This window comes from Nymphalis io, chromosome 18 (assembly GCF_905147045.1).
Source record: "Nymphalis io chromosome 18, ilAglIoxx1.1, whole genome shotgun sequence".
NCBI lineage: Eukaryota > Metazoa > Arthropoda > Insecta > Lepidoptera > Nymphalidae > Nymphalis > Nymphalis io.
The window spans coordinates 7,646,033-7,663,830 of NC_065905.1; the positions used below are offsets into that span (position 1 = coordinate 7,646,033).

A 17,798-nucleotide genomic window follows, 5' to 3' on the forward strand; every position below is an offset into this window, starting at 1 on the left:
ATGGTTACTAGCTGTTATCAGATCGCTATATTTAAATTTAACTTTTTATTTATATATCCGTCCGTCCGTAACAGCCTGTGAATGTCCCACTGCTGGGCTAAAGGCCTCCTCTCCTCTTTTTGAGGAGAAGGTTTGGAGGTTATTCCACCACGCTGCTCCAATGCGGGTTGGTAGAATTCACATGTGGCAGAATTTCAGTGAAATTAGACACATGCAGGTTTCCTCACGATGTTTTCCTTCATCGTAAAGCACGAGATGAATTATAATCACAATGAATTATAATCACTTTATTTATATATAAAAAATACAAAAATAAATACATATGTCATTTCCTAAATCATGGTATGCTCATCTGTACCAAGTGGTATTCGATATCGTCAATTATGGTTATTATGGATATATGACTGTTACACGTAATGGGTTATGTGCCTGGTCCAAATTGAACCACAAAATGAGCAATCAGGGCACTTCCATGCACAGATACTTGTGCTCAATAATATATATAATATATTCTGTGTAAGTTCTATTTTTCGAGTCGAAAATCGGTTAGGAGAATATTATGCTGTTTATTTTTATATGATGGATTATAATTTAGATTTGTAGACAAAATAAATATTTTAAAGCTTTGTATGAACGTAGTTGCTGTTCATATCAATAGGTAAGGAACGACAGATGTTACCATTTCTTTTATACGGTGACCAGTTGTCATTATTATACATTTGAAATAAACTTTTAACGCAAACAAGTTTAACCTTTGACGGAGACTTAGATAGAAAACGTTGCAACGAGGCAATATATTGCTATATACCCTTTTTACAACGCAGTCAAAGCTTAGGAAGCATCTTATTCAATCCACAGTATTTTGTCCTACATTTTAACGTTAGTCAGTAATTGCAATTCTGTTTTATATTTATTTTGATTTCATCTTAATAGACTCAGAGCCCCGGGTATATCGCACTTCGATTCCGCGACGCATTAAAGTTCGAAAACATCGAACGGCCATCGATATATAGGCCGAAAAGTTACATAGGCTTTGCGCGGTGAATAAAATTATAATGAAGTCTCTTGTTAATATAAAAACAAAGGAACCGGGAGAGAATAGGCCGAACCGTATACAAACGAAACATGTGTATATATGTAAACTAAATTTTTATTATTTTTTTTTTATATTATTTTATTATCTTAAGGATTAGAAATAAATAAACTTGAGGTTGCTTTGTATCCAAAGAAACGACATTTAAAGTTTATTATTCCGTTTTTCCTCTCAATTTCTTATTACTTTTTTTACTAAATAATTATTTTTTTCAAACATCAAATCTTTTGTTAAATGTCATTTCTAACTTTTTTTATTATCATATATAAACTATTACACAAAACTTAAAGGCCAGTATCAATGCAAACTTATCAAAATTAAAGAAATATAAATACAATTATTTCTTTACATATATATATCTTACGAGTAACGGCAAATTAAAATTCTTGCGAAAGAAAAATTATAGTGGTGGTCAACAGTGCGATGGCCAAGTAGCTATCGCAAAGATTACTAATGTTCCATTCACATGTAACATTTTTACTTGTTATATCAATTATCACATATTCTACCGGCTAAGAATATATTTACTATTGTTATCCGGTTTGAACACGTTTGAGCCATTGTAACAAGGTTGGTGGCGCATTGGTGATGTAAGGGATGGTTAATATTTCTTATAGTGCCGATGCCAATATTGGTGGCGTTGACCACTTACCTATTAGAATAAAAAAAAAAATAACAGGCCAACTCTTTCATGAGGTCTGTCATAATGTGAGACGAATGTCCGATGAGCCACCACTTCTATGTGTAGAAGCCGTAGACAGAACCTAAGAATATAACAACAAATCAACAAGAAAAAATACGTGTTCTACTATGCTTAATGCATATATTTATTATATGTCCTTAGCAATGTATGGGCTGTATGGGCAAATAGTTCGATAGGCGAATGTTTGTATTTGAGTGATTAAAAAATATACGGGTTAAAATCCTTATTTTACCCGTACGAAGTCGGGACGGGTAGCTAGTAGGGTAGGTTGGAAGCTCACTTAAGGGCTCAGAATACGCGCGTCCTAAGGGCGCCTCCTGTGAGGACTTATGACACCGTTGACGTCGGTGTACAGTAGTGTGCAATGATCCCGTCATACGCCTAAGCACAGACGAGTTGTAATAAAAGAGAACCCCCCTCTGTAACATAACAAGTGTTTATTGTCAGATGTTATGTTATCATTATGGGCGTTAAGGACGTCTTTAGGACGCCTACGTATCGAAATAGAAGTTATAAATACTAAACACTTACAAGTGTTAAGTATTAACGGATTCGAGTGCCTGGAGGTTCTAGAAGTTTATTATTTAGATATACTTCATCACCTTGGAGATGGAGTCGAGTTGGATGTCTGTATAGAGATCTGCGTTGCCCATATACTGCAGACAGCCCGAGGCCATGCGTAGGAATCGAGGTTTTGCAGCCTCTAGTGGGCTATATTGTGCTCGCTAGTGTGTGCGAATGCGAGACTAGCGTATGAGAATGGGACGGATGCATGCTTTGTATAATGTCACCTTATGTCTAAGGGACATTTTACAGTATTTACATAGCATCAGATATTGTCTACTTAGAACAAAGTAAGATTTGATCCTTACATGTGCGATGTGAAGTCTAAAATTGAGCTTGCAGATAGTATCATGACTCCTAGGACTTTATCAAGCAAGGGACGGGCCTACCGAATAGGGTTATTGACCCCGAACGGGTACGGGGAGAGTATATTCCACTGCTACCCCGACAAAAGTACACTGCAGTGCTTTTATCGGAGTTGATTATTTATTCCAGTTCCGGAATCAAGCGCTTTACGCGTCAGCCGCGGCCTGGAGACGAGAAGTTATGATAGTACTGGAACCAGATGATGTGTATATAGCGGTATCGTCCGCGAATAGGGCTAACTCTGTACTTTTGTACATCTGGATGTTCGATGTGTTTAAGGAGTAGAGAGTGATGAGATGAGTGATGATTTCCTCGAGGAAAACCGGCGCAAATAGGGCGAGTTTTACCTAGAACATCACTTACTTGATAAAACAGTCGTATTACACTATATAACCTATTTCACCATGAACTATTCACAATACCGCACACTTGAATAGCGAAATTGACTACTTTACGCAGTGAATATAAACGCCGGACCGAACTAGTACACTCCCTACGCTGAAGATACCTACGATACGCAAGGAACAAAATCATACGAGCACTGAAACAATATATGACGCAACAACCGTTAGACCGTTCGCGCGAAAACAATAAACACTGCGCGCCCTCTGGCAGGACGTTTTCGCTGCTTTTGAGTCCGGTGCACTTCACTTATTGTTTATGTCACTGACCGATAAAATACTTAAATTATTTAATAATGTCGACTCGCATAGGCAAATATATGATGGCGGATTACCGACATCCTAGCGAACTCGATATCGGAATCGGAGTGATTTTTAAAACCGTTAATTTTATTCTTGAATACTAAAGAGCAATGAAATATCACATATTTGTCAATGATTATGAAACTATTGGCAAAACGCGCATCTATAGTATTATTTTTGATGTAAAATTTGACCTTGCGCTACTATTAAGAGAATTTCAATCTTAATAATCTTACAATCTCGTGGCAAGAAACTGCCTCGTTGGTCTAGTGGTTAGATGTAAGGTCGCAGACCCAGAGGTCGTGGGTTCCGATCCCAAGTCGGGCCAATAAAAAGTTATTGGATTTTTCTGTCGAAAATTTTCAGAAGCAGCCCGGACTCTGGAAGTTGGAAGTGTGTACATTCCTGTGCCTCGGAAAGCTCGGTAAGCACGTAAAACTGTTGGTACAGCGCCTGAACTCTTTCCGGTCGTGTCGGATTGCCGTCCCATCAGATTATGAATGAGTGAGGGAGAGTGTACCTGTGTTTGCGGACACACCTGTGCTCTATAATATATCCCGCGTAGTTGGCTTGTCTACAAACGGTCAGGCGGACAAAAAGATTATTTAAATACGAATAGTTCCTTTGAAATAAAGTTGAATGAAGAAAACAATTTGTTTAACTTCAACATGTTCTATGTATTGTCACCGGAGTTTTTTTCTAAATTACATGTAATGTCTTACCATCCATTAGGGTTCAACTTTTCCTTCTCGGAGTCTTTGCCATCACTACCGGTCCTCATTGTTAATAACTTCCGTACACTTTAATCTTGGTTCACAACATAATCACTATATTCACTTATTAAATTAAATATTTTATTTACGAAATGACTGGATTTATTTTTTATCTGTGATTTAAATGTATTTTTTTTTACTACCTATCTATTTATTTAGAACTTATAAATTAGATATTTTATTCAATTTAATTCAAATACAATTAATATAGTAAACTATCAAAATTCACCCTTGCTTTTCATTAAAATCTTAGTATTTAGTTTTTATTACCTACATTATAAAATTATAATTTCTAAGCTAACCTTTTTATATTTAGATTTAATATAATAAAAATATCGATATAATAAAAATATTAAAAAAAAAACTAAAGTGATGCGCTTTTATCTTCCTATAGAATTTAAAGTATTAATTTTAATTAAAATATATATATTATTTCGTATCATAATAAACGACTAATTAAATGACTTAATGAACAGTTGGATGAACCGAATCAAAGAAAAGTTTGACTAAATTGAATAAAATACACTGTTTTTTTCACTAACCTCAAAAGTGTACACAAAGTATCGGCTTAATCATCACTCTCATCACTAAAGTTACCAAAAAAAAAGTAAAGAATTACTACATAAGCTTTGTAATTTACCTATATTATTTAATAAATTTAATTCACCAAAACAAAAAAATACTGGCAGTAAAATTTAAACGGAAATTAAAAAAAAAAAACTACACTGTCTCAAGGTTCGATCCATACTGCGACAGCATATAGAATTTATCGCAGTTTTTTATTGCAATAATCTCCGAGATAAATTTTGGTGCTTGTTTGCATTGGGTCTTAGCGAAGTATGTAACGTCAAACAAAAAAAATCTACTACATCTAATTACTTTTGCTTAACCAGAGAAATGTCGATACCCACACAAGCTCACGGATAAGTTAGCATGTGTGCATACTTTTTGTATGTTGGATTAAAGCTTAGATTTCCGTACGAATACGCTATGTATGTATGTGTGTGTGTTAGATTCGCTTCATATATATGAATTAGCATCGCGTTTGTGTCCCGTTTTTTTTGGACGATGATCAGCCATTTTTTTGTTGTACATGTACGTAGTTATTTTATAGTTTTATTTTCCTGCATTTATAATAAAAAGTAGAAAAAACTTACGAGATGTATTCTTGGGTAGATACGACACACTCATTAATTATTTCACCGCCAAATAGCAATAATTCGTATTGCTGTGTTCTGGTTTGACATAGGACAATGGATATAGCATCTTTGATCTCGTGTAACCGTAATATATAAACTGCGCAGTTTATAAATTAATTATATCAATGTTTTCTTATATGTCATTGTATTCTATTAGATGTGCTGAACACTTACCATCGAGTGGTAATATTATAAATGCGAAAGTGAGTTTGTTTAATTGTTTGTTTGTTACGTCTTAACGACTCAACCAATCGTCATGAAATTTTGTATACACATCGCCAGGGGTACAAAAAATGACATGAGGTACATAACTTCATTCTAACACGTGGGCACAGCCACTGGTAGAATTTAGTAATCAATATAAAAATATATAGACATTATTAAAATAATAACATATAATAATAATATCCTGGGACATTTTTCACACACGACCATCTGATCCCAAATTAAGCTTGTACAGAGCTTGTACTATGGAAACCAGACAACTGATATACTACATATACTATTTTTCTTTTGTAAATACATACTTATATAGATAATTACACTCAGACTCGGGACAAACAGACGTGTTCATGCACACAAATATCTGTCCTGGGTGGGAATCGAACCCACAACCTTCGGCGTGAAAGACAAGCATCCACCAACCACGCCAACCGGCTCGTTGCACCTAAACACTACACTTGCTAAAAGGTAGCTTAATCACAGGAGTTTGATATATTAAAAAAGTTTATAGAGTCCGAGATATCTATGAATGAAGACATCAAAGTGGGTGGAATCCAATGTAATAATAATATAATGTAATCATATATTTTAATATTGACATTAAAACATTTGGCAGATTAATTCAATTGGTTAGTAATTGTCGTTTCAATTTTAAAATCAACGAAAACAGAAGGCGAATATAAATGAAAAGAATATTACGTAAGTACATTGATAAATGTATCATGAAGATTGATCACACACTATCATTTCCACATCGGGATAGATATCAACGTCAATCAAAAACCGATCACGGTGCGCGTGCGCATAATACGTAAGACATAATATACTAACAGTATATTATATAACCGAATTTACGTAATTACTGTGTATTTAATTTATGAAAAATAGCGTTAAAATAGATTTTAAATGGTACAAACAATGTAGATTTATTGCAATATAATTTCTAGTTTATATATTATATCAGTTTATTTTGGATTATATTTTACAAACATCGATATAGTACTTTTTTATTAATTGTTTTCATTAGTACAGTAACAGCCTGTTAATGTCCCACTGCTGGGCTAAAGCCTCTCCCTATTTGAGGAGAAGGTTTAGAGCTTATTTCACCACGCTACTCCAATGCGGGTTGGTAGATTACACATGTGACAGAATTTCAGTAAAATTAGACACATGCAGGTTTCCTCATGATGTTTTCCTTCACCGTCAAGCACGAGATGAATTATAATCACAAATTAGGCACATGAAAATTCAGTAGTGTTTGCCCGGGTTTGAACCCACGATCATCGGTTAAGCTTGACGCGTTCTAACCACTAGGCCATCTCGGCTTTTATTATTGTTTTCATTATTGATTTAAAAAGCAACTTAGCAAATTAACTTTCAAAAGTTTGCAATCGTTTTTATCTTGGTGTAGTACAGATTTTGTTATGAGCGAATATATTAAAAGTAAAACAATGGGCACAATACCGATTGATTTACGATAAAAATTATAATGTGCCCGCGTGCGCAACTGCTATTGTTTTCGATAATTGTAACGTTGACAGAAAAAAAACCCAAACGCTAACCTATCACTGAAAGTTTAGACCTCAAGCTTTGCGCAACACGTTTCAATAAGATTAAATAAAAGTTTTATTTTGTACTGTAATTAATTGTAAACTACATTAACGAACTAATATTTAATTATATACTATATAAAATGTAAATTATTCCGATCATGGAATGATAAAAGTAAATTTTTATTTATAAGCACAGTTTCGGCCCGGGACCTCTACCGAATGTGAGAAGAGTTTGTGAGAATGTGAGAATGTTAAGTACCATATTATGCGAGGAGAGGAAGATGCGAACCATATTTTTGTCTGTATCCTTAAGGACATGTATGTAAATTACATAATAATGTTGAGTAGTTAAGACGGGGAAGTGTAACAAACAACCTCATTTTCGTATGTATAATATTAGTTAGGATTACTTTAGTTCTACCGATTTCAAAACCATATCCAGCAAAGCTATTATGCAAACAATAACTCTACAGGACAAGGAAAAGTCTAGAAATTCCAGAAGACCTAGTAATATCAAAAATCTGATTCGTGAGATGGACTTTAATTTTTACATATTTTATACACGCATCAAATGAGCTGATCACGTCACAAAGCACTTTTCAGAGGAGCATCGATTATTAGACAAAATTTGAGTTTATTAAACTTAAGTATTTTATTTAGAATCGATAATTTATATTTATAAAAAAAACATAATTACTCCTTATATAACAAGACCGCACGACGATAACGCGATTTAAAATACAACTAACGCCATCTATTGGTTAAATATATGATACATATATAAATATATTTAAAAAATAATTAATTAATAAATACATATGCATACAATATAAAAATACTTATATTATTAACAATAAATTATTACCGTAAGTTTTTCAACAGAATTGAGATACTTATTTACTTAGTGACTTCTTATAGAATAGCGCTGCATATTCCTTGCGGCATAAAGTATATTACAAATAAGAAGACTCAAGTGTTAAACAAACCTACACGACTGTTGTAGTTACCGTAATATAACCCTGTAAAATTGAATATCTCACCATCAATTGATCACGGGAATATCTTGAATTTAGTCGTAATATACCTAATATATTATTTTAATAAATCGTTAACATAGGTACTTGAAGAATAATATCGATAAAGGTTAAGAAAGGCGTTACATGAAAGCGAATTATATTTTTAGCTAGCCATCCGTCCAGGCTTCGCATGGTTAGGTTAGGTTAGGGTATATATAAAATATTTATATCATATTATTATAAATATAACTCTATTGGTTTAATGGCGCACACGAGAAAAGTATATTTCAGCATAAGCATAGCTGAAATATTATACATCTAACTCTCCTCATTTCACTCACTTCGTCGATTGATAAAAGTCGTATGAAAACACGTTCGATAGCTATCGAAAAACTATAGTTTTTGAGTTTATCGCGTTTAGACAGATAGACGCGGCAGCAGGACTTTGATTTTGATATGGAACTTTCACAATATAATCATTTTAAGTTTCAGAACCGATATAAGCTATACTATATAAGCATGGTTTGCAAAAAACTATTCTTTTTAGCGTTAGCGAACTAAGATGTAATGTCCGTTGTGCCTGTAATTACACTGGCTCACTCACCCTTCAAACCGCAACACAACAATATAATATAAATATACATTATATAAGTATAAAATAAATCAATATTAGATAATAAAATAAATTAAAAGCTTGTTATGTTCAACGAGATATTAAATTTAATTATTTTTTTAAACAATCAAATTTATTTTTGTAAAATTACCTGATATTTTTTACTATTTTGAATAATGGTATTTTTTTTTAATTTACAGAAATAATAATCTGTAATTACTACATAATGCCAATTTTTTTTTTAAATTAATTTTATAAAGGCTAACGAATAAATGAACTATTTCAATGCGCCGCTAAAGACATGGTTTAAGATGTCCCGTATGTCTGTAGTTACACTGTATCCTTCGTCCTTCAAATCGAATGTTTGACAGTAGAATAATGGCAAGTGGACGATAACTTCCCAGATAGGTCTCTACAAAGCCTACACATAAATTTATAAAATAGAATTAGGAGGATTTCTACAATCTTGTTGTTAATAATAAATTAAAAATAATAAAATTATCGCATTATCCGATGCTTACGTGTAGTGTGAACTTTACATTCAGAGCTTCGATGTCCAGTTCGTGATTGACGTATCTAATCAACGTACGGTCATTTCCATTTGACCTAATATAATAACATATTGACTAATATGAATAATTTACATAACAATAATATACATTACCTTATATTATAAAGGAGAGTTTGTATTATTAAAACGGCTAATCTTAAGAACTGCGAAATCAATTAGTGTAATTATTATTGGATAGATATTTAATGGTTTGCTTGTTAGGGCCGCAAAATATTTAACATTAATGTCAATAGGGTAAATAGTATGAAACAGACAAATAAGTCAACAATGGTTATAATTTAACAACAAAAAAAAATTGAGCAGCTCGTCTGTTTTCAAATTGTGTAAATAAAATTTCATATATTTTATACCAAAAAGAGTTATATTCGATAAAGTTATTTACTTCTTCTATTACTATAATAATTAGGAAGAAACAATAAACTTAATCTGATGTTAGTGTAAAATAATTTATACAGCTTTCTATATATTTTAATTATAGTGTTATAAAATAAATTATAAAAAAAAAATTAACACTGGCAAGTAAAAATATACAACAACACATAAATTCATAGTAAAGTAATTATTTATAAAAAAAAAAAAAAACACTTAAAAAAAATGAAAATTCTGGGAAATCAAATTTTTAAAGAAATTAACAATTCACTCACATTATTTCTTTCATGTCAACTACGCAAAGTTCATTTGGAAATTAAAGAGATTGGAGAATTTTTATCTTAAGATAAAAAAACATCATATTATTTTAAATAAATAAAACGTAATAAGTCAGATTCAAGATTATATTATTTGCATAATTTAACGAATACAATTTGTTTGTACTTCAAGTTTATTTAGTATTAAATAAATTGCGGTATGATTAAATACTGTCTTTTAATTTAACGATGAAGGACTACCTTATACGATTAATACTAAGTAAACGCGTGCCTTCGAAATTAGCTCAATTTTTTTTATAATAAAAACGCCCGACTTCTTTTTGCACATTTATTGTAGTAAAACATAAATGTGTAGTATACTAAAAAGCGTACAACTAATTTTTTAACGATATATTGAAATACGATCATTATTAAAATCCTGTCGCTTTACCTTTACCAACCGGTTTAATTAAATAACATAAATGATGTTCGTATATCGCAATATGAAAATTTAAATTAAGCAGTTAATGAGAAAATTATATATATATATTTTTTTATAGAATAGGAAGGTGGACGAGCATATGGGCCACCTGATGGTAAGTGGTCACCAAACGCCCTTAGACATTGGCATTGTAAGAAATGTCAACCATCGCTTATAGCCAATGCGCCACCAACCTTGGGAACTAAGATTTTATGTCCCTTGTGCCTGTAATTACGCTGGCACAATCACCCTTCAAACCGGAACACAACAATATCAAGTATTGCTGTTTTGCGGTAGAATATCTGATGAGTGGGTGGTACCTACCCAGACGGGCTTGCACAAAGCCCTACCACCAGTGGTAACAATAACACTATATAGTAATAATAACAAAATATAGTAACGATAAGATACATATGAGAGAAATGGCTTAATAGGCGGGAAGGATTTGTTTTTTGTTGTTTGTTTAGGAACTAACTAAAAGCATATACCTTAGTTTTATGGAACTCGCTGTCCTGATGAAACCATGAAATACAAGAGATTGAACTTACAAAATATTAAATTTTCGACTTTTTAATATATATTATTAGATATTAATATTTTATTACAAAACAAACCGATATCCGTTTTCGTTGGAGTATCAAACATCACAATTTTGAAGATTCAATGCGAATCCGGACGGATTGCGACTTGATATGAAATATAGCTTCATCATTTTTAATAGGGTGCCAATTGCCATGCAATGGACCTAAAAGGGCAAAACTTTCGGTAGAAAATTTAAAACAACAAAATGTGCCAAACAGATGGCTACAGTTTTTTTTTAATAATTTAATTAAATATTTGATTATAAAAGGTACCAGATATTAATTTTACATATTATTAAGATTGAAACAAGCAATAAAGGAAATATAACGAGGAAAATGGATAATTATCCTATACATGAGATGAGTAATACTTTGGCAAAACAGCGCGTTTACATTGACCATCGTTTATCAATTACCTTATAAATCAGACTTTTCCTAGCGTATTTTATGTGTTTCGAAAATTAAAAATATGCTTATTAAGCTAAGGAAGCATGTTAAAATTTTTTAAGACAATAAAGTCAAGCAGGCTGTTCCTAAATCTTCAAAAGACGTAACAAAATGTTGAAGGGTTAGAAAATATATGGTAAATATAGGAATTGAGGGTAATATTAAGAAAATTGCGCAATTTATAAACTCTTCTCATATGCACTTTCGTTATTTTAAATTCTTGTTCTTAATAATAAGTCGTTTTTTTAATAATATGTCATAATATAGCACTTTATAAACATTTCAGTACTGTTTAATTATCATGTTCTCTAAAATTATAATCCTTACAAATATTATAAATGCGAAAGTTACTTTGTTTATTTCTTTGTTACGCTTTTACGTCTGAACTACTCAGCAGATTATCATGAATGTTTTGAGCGCATACATCGTAGGTTACCTTCGAAAAAGAATATGACAACGAATACGAACAGGAAAATACCAAAACATATGTATAGCAACGTCATCATTACCATACCATACACATCGTATTTGGTTTGTATTTAACAATTTTGTGTAACTAAAAGACTATCAAACGAACGAGACTAGAAAACAAGTGACGTCAGGTGGGATTATTCATTTTTATATTTACATGTTCTTATTTAAAAAAAAGCCGAGATGGCCTAGTGGTAAGAACGCGTGAATCTTAACCGATGATCGTGGGTTCAAACCCGGGCAAGCACCACTGAATTTTCATGTGCTTAATTTGTGTTTATAATTCATCTCGTGCTTAACGGTGAAGGAAAACATCGTGAGGAAACCTGTATGTGACTAATTTCATTGAAATTCTGCCACATGTGTATTCTACCAACCGGCATTGGAGCAGCGTGGTGGAATAAGCTCCAAACCTTCTCCTCAAAAGGGAGAGGAGGCCTTAGCCCAGCAGTGGGACATTAACAGGCTGTTACTGTTTACTGTTACATTTTAAAAAAGTACATTTACCGAAGTATATATTTTCAACTACATACATACAAAAAGACATCTAATAATTTAGTTTCAGTAAAAAAGGATAACTATCACGTTTCCACTTAATGTATTGGATATTATATCGAAACATCAGTTACTTAATCTTGTTATTCAATATAATATCTGAGACATATGACGTCATTTCACTGCAAATATAACATAATATATCTGATGTGTTACTTGAAAGCGCTAAACAGTTGCCAACACAACATAAAAATTTCCACATTTTTTCATAACGTTTATGCTACAATTGTTACCACAATGTTACGAAAATCATTCAAACGAATCACGAATCAAATTTTTTCTTTTTTATATTCGCCGGGAGGGCAAATCCACCTGATGGTAAGTGGTAGTAGAGTCCAAACGCGACGACGGCCAGTACAGACGAGAAAAACGTTCTGCACTAGCCGCCTTTGCCTTGCCGGCCCGAAAGATGCCTCTTCACGCCTCGTTTGAAGGAACCCGGGTTGTAAGAGGAGGGGAACACGTGAGCTGGGAAAATATGGGGGTCCTGGTCTCCTCGGTAAGTCGTATATACGTGTCAAAACGTAGATACGACATGAGATGATTTCACTTTGACCAAGTCATGATTAAACAAGTTAATAGCTATTTGCTTTTTTTTTCGGTAAATTAATAAAACGAGATAAATTCTAATTTACGACAAATTGTTTATTTTAAGATATTTGTTCGTTATTTGTTCAACTAAATATAAATTATAGATGTTATCTTGCAAGGAAGTCAGGTGCTTAAAATGGGTTTACCGTTATTAATATTATTTTAAAGCTTAACAATGTTTGAAAGACATTCCAAGCCACATAGATATAAGGAAAGTTTTTGTATTTTAATTTTCAATTATTATAGCTAGTGAGAAGCTTAAGTGATTCCTATGATGACGTATTGGACAAATCGAAGATTAAGTAAGCCGGTGTAACTACAGGCACAAGGAACATCTTAGTTTCCAAGATTGGTGGCGCATAGGCGATGTAAGGAATGGTCAATATTTCTTACAGCGCCAATGTTTATGGGCGGTGGTGAAAATTTACAATCAGGTCCGCCAACCTATTTCGGAAAAAAAGAAAGACACAGATAGCAAATAAATACGATACAGAAACGAATAATGTATACTATTCGCGCTAAAATCTAATTAAAGTATATTTAAAGAATTCATGATGTATTTTTAAATAAAAATTGCTAATGGACATTGTCTATGTATTTGATTTTCGCACGCTGATTTTTACTTAGATAAGCAATGTCTCAATGTAATATAATACAAAGACTTTAATAAGACCATGTAACTTATTCACATCGATATATATATAGTCAAAGTTAATATTTTTAATTCTTGCAATACATTTTAAATAATATATGTATGTTAAATAAATTAAATTTATAGTATGATTACAAATTCACAGTTATAATGACCTTCGCAAGCCTGAATATTAATTACGAGAAAATTTATCTCTTTCAAATTTAAATTATTTATCGAGACTATTAAAGAAATAGAAAGTAAAAGCGACATCACTAGTACTTACTATGCACCTTAAGGATCAATTTATCTAGTCGAGTGGTGCTATACACATAACAATTCGAAACGTATATACTATTCGCTAATTTAAAATAATATTTTCCTTATTTCTATTGCAAAAAAAAAACCGTTTTAAACTTACAATGCATTTAAATCACACATTGAATACAGATTTTCTTTTTTTATAATGTATTGGATATATGTGTACATATTACTTTAATTTACATATTACGTTACAATTATGTACAAAAATAACAAAAACATAACCTAAAACACATCACTATCACAACTTGTCACTTAAGTACTGAATTATATTGACAATTTGACATACTGATAGTTGAAGGTTGAATGAAGGAACAGCTGATTGGTGAAACCCCTACAAACATTAAAAAACTACTAATTTTTTATAAAATATTTCTGTTCGCAGATTTTCCTAACATACGTACTAAGCATATCTTTATAAAATAATACATTAATCATAAACAATTATGTCTCTATGATTGCAACTACACCACAATCTTTATATAATTGCATGTATTTTGCAAGATATGTGCTAATTTTGTAAAGATAATTTTAAAATCGACGATTTCAAGAAATTGGTATAGATAAAATAAACATGAAATAATTTGTTTTATATCCTGTTTCTTGGTTTTGGTGTTTTTTTTTTAAATATAAATTTGAAAACTGTATTTAAAAATAAATTAAAAGTGATATTTTAAATATTATCTCGAATTTATTCCTCTAATATGGTAGTTTTGAAAAATGTGGCAACATTTTATTATACGTCATATAGCTATAATCAAAATTTTAAGGTCAATTGTAAAACATAAAAAAAATATGAATGTGAAGCGCGATATATAGATTACGATAAAAGTTACATATTTACAATTAATTAGGTTACCATTACAATTTTCTATATATGTGGCTTTATACCTAAATTGTGTATATACGCGTTCGTATTTTATAATTATAAAATTTTGTTGATGTATATATAATATCAACAAAATAATCTGGTGTTAAAAAATCCTTATTTTATATACTCACTATAAGCGTTATTAATTGAGGAAGCCGATGTCTTATCTACGATGATAGTCAATGTTATCCTTTTACTTGTTTAGTCTCAATGCAAGGTCTTTAATAAATATAAATTGCTAAGTCGATATGTCGGAATGCGAAAAAGATTTATTCCGGGACACTTGGGTCCGATATTTAGGTAAGTAAAATAAAAATTCAAGAAATTCAATTTTTTGGGGAAAAGTCTATTATGTTTCTCTAAGAAAGAGCGATTAGGTAATCCTTATATTACGTAAACTTTATTTTATTATGATTTTTAATAACGTAGATTAATCCTTGAATTACTTAATTCTTCAAATGAGAGTCATCAAATTGCAACAATTAAAAAAAAGCGACCAATCACCACCAACAGCTTGGTTACAAATTGAATTATCAATATCATTAAAAACATTAATGTTTCCAGAAAATATATTTAATATTTTACAAATTATTGTTTTTATTCTTTATAGTAAATTCAGAATACTTATATAAATATTTATATAAGACTTTGTTCCCGTGAATATCCTGTTACTTATCTATCTTATTCAACAAGAAATTATATTTGTGCTTTAATTATAAGTATATTTTTTTTATTATTTAATTACTATTCATATTAAGTAGTTCCATTTATTGTTTATTTTTCTAAGTTATAATATAAGAATTTGTAATTATCATTTTATAAATGTAAAATGTATTTATTATAATTACTTTTAGACTTAAAAACTCTAATTTCAAAATCATTTTTTTAAATAATATTTCTTCTTTCTTTATATACAGTTAACTAATATGAATCCATTCGGCACACCTAAAATTTTTTTTTCTCTTCCTCTTCTTTGCTAAGCACACCAATTTGTTGAGCACTGTTCATATCATAAACTAATATAAATTGACCACTAACCCTTCATTCTTAGTGATGTAGTGATCACTGAAGAGGTTCATGTCTACAGGATACGCTAATGAAGTTGGCGAGTCGTTCCGAGCCCTGGTTCCTGTCAAGGTAGTACGAGCTAGCTATGCTGTGGCGTTCGCATATGTACTTGCTGACACTGGGGACAAAAGTTGGAAAATGTTTAGAGTAAGTTTTTCATTATTTATTTGTTTTGATATATATTATATAATTAGTTAACTGAGATTACTCAGTGCTTAGAACATGTGAATATTAGTTGAAGAGTTCAAACCCGGACAAGCACCACAGAATTTTCTTGTGCTTAATTTGTGAAGTAAAATATTGTGCGAAAACCTGCTTGTGTCAAACCAAAATCTGTCTCATATAAACCCACCACCCATTAGAGAATAATAGTGGAGTGGCCTCCAAATTGTTTTTGGATTGGCTTTTCATCAAATGAATAGGAGGCATTAGCCCAGCTGTGGGACATTTATGGGCTGTTACTATTTGACGTGTCTGGCTATACTGATAAAATTTCTCTTTCTAGAAAGATGGCCGAGTTAAAAACGTACTTGTAGAAACAGGTGATGCACTATTATGGCAAACGTTGGCATCAGTCGCCATTCCAGGCATTGTTATTAACAGGTAAGTCATAAATAATATTGTCTAAATTTCTGTCTACTCTTCTGTGGGTCAATTCTACTAACAAATTGTCACTTTATCGTAATCGAATCCGAAAGTTATTGTTGCCGTTTAACCGTTTTTCTATTCTATCCGTTATAAATTAGTTGAATTGGCTCCCAGGTAAGATTTATGTGTCCTAGCCACTGTGCTTTATCGGCTCCAACCGAAAGTAAAATAGATATATTCAGGCCCCTCTTTCCCACTGGGCTCTCTGGGCATATGCTCAAGGACCCGGTATATAGCCTCCTAGTTCATTTCAGCCCATCAGTAGATCACCAAACGATAACCGATGTTTATTACCAAAAACAAATATTTCAATGTCACGGTCATAGGGGCCCCATTAGCCTAATGTACCCCGGGCTCCCAACATTATAATATGTATATACAATTATATATGTGTTTCATTTTCAGAATATGTGCATACACACATAAGTATTTACAGAAGAATGTTAGTAAAATACCAGCGAAACCTAGAAGTTTGATCACAGTGGCTGTGGGACTTGCGTCCATCCCTATCATCGTTAAGCCCATAGACATCAGCGTGACCATGTTTATGAACCTCACTTACAGGCAGTTGGTTAAAGGATAAATAATAGTAATTGATTTAACTATTTTGCAATATATAAACTTGCTCAATCAAGCATGATGTTACCAGTTAAATGTTGATTTGATGTTTTGTTTTGACCAATTTTAAAGATACTTCTTTACCATAGATATTATAGACCTTAGTTATAAACTTTGTCTCTATTTCTCGCTTCATTGATTAGACATTTCAAAGAAAAAGACAAAGAATAGTTTACCTGATCACTCCATCATTTTTTTAAAGTAAATCCTATATTTGTATGTCTATGGTAAATTATATGTATTATTATATTTCATGTGTATTGTGATTATTAATAAATAATAGACAACTAATTTAACGCAGCGGCAAAGACTTGTCTAATATTAAAGCAATATAGATAGCATTCCAGTATAATTTTGGAAGATTTTTTTTTTTTTGTAAAAGTAATCACGTCAATTAAACGCGAAACTGCCACGATTACTAATATAAGCGTATAGCTTGTGCTAGAATTTAGTATGATAATGGTATGAAAATATCTTAATTCTATCGAATCGCTGATGATCGAAATATCTCA

The 17,798-nt window shown here is 31.7% G+C and overlaps 2 protein-coding genes across 7 annotated transcripts in view; one reads left to right on the forward strand and one right to left on the reverse strand.

Moving 5' to 3' along the window:
• LOC126775711 (prestin) overlaps window positions 1-16,122 on the reverse strand; it is a 32,351-nt gene extending 16,229 nt beyond the window's left edge. Inside the window, exons 1-2 of one of the 5 annotated variants that reach the window (XM_050497789.1) lie at window positions 14,182-14,329; window positions 4,153-4,316 (exon numbers count right to left, since the gene is read on the reverse strand). In XM_050497789.1, coding sequence (XP_050353746.1) covers window positions 4,153-4,211 — 59 coding nt within the window. In that variant the 5' untranslated portion in view covers window positions 4,212-4,316; window positions 14,182-14,329. Of the gene's footprint in view, window positions 1-4,152; window positions 4,317-14,181; window positions 14,330-15,990 lie in introns of those variants that run through there. The other 4 variants (XM_050497791.1, XM_050497790.1, XM_050497793.1 and 1 more) reach the window with 4 other exon arrangements.
• Window positions 14,873-17,398, forward strand: LOC126775730 (mitochondrial fission process protein 1). Of its 2 annotated transcripts, none has more exons than XM_050497829.1 (4): window positions 14,873-15,252; window positions 16,040-16,167; window positions 16,526-16,623; window positions 17,074-17,398. In XM_050497829.1, the coding sequence occupies exons 1-4, from the start codon at window positions 15,201-15,203 to the stop codon at window positions 17,249-17,251; spliced, it is 456 nt and encodes a 151-aa protein (XP_050353786.1). In that variant the 5' UTR covers window positions 14,873-15,200; the 3' UTR covers window positions 17,252-17,398. The 2 variants fall into 2 exon arrangements, with proteins under 2 accessions (XP_050353786.1, XP_050353787.1); XM_050497830.1 differs by having other exon boundaries at window positions 15,174-15,252; window positions 16,004-16,167.
• Window positions 17,399-17,798: the final 400 nt, after the last annotated feature.

Coding starts and splice junctions, on each gene's coding strand:
- LOC126775730 (XM_050497829.1), top strand. CDS start 15,201: ATGTCGGAATGCGAAAAAGATTTATTCCGGGACACTTGGGTCCGATAT. Junction 15,253..16,039: donor CACTTGGGTCCGATATTTAG/GTAAGTAAAATA, acceptor TCATGTCTACAG/GATACGCTAATGAAGTTGGC. Junction 16,624..17,073: donor CCAGGCATTGTTATTAACAG/GTAAGTCATAAA, acceptor TTTCATTTTCAG/AATATGTGCATACACACATA.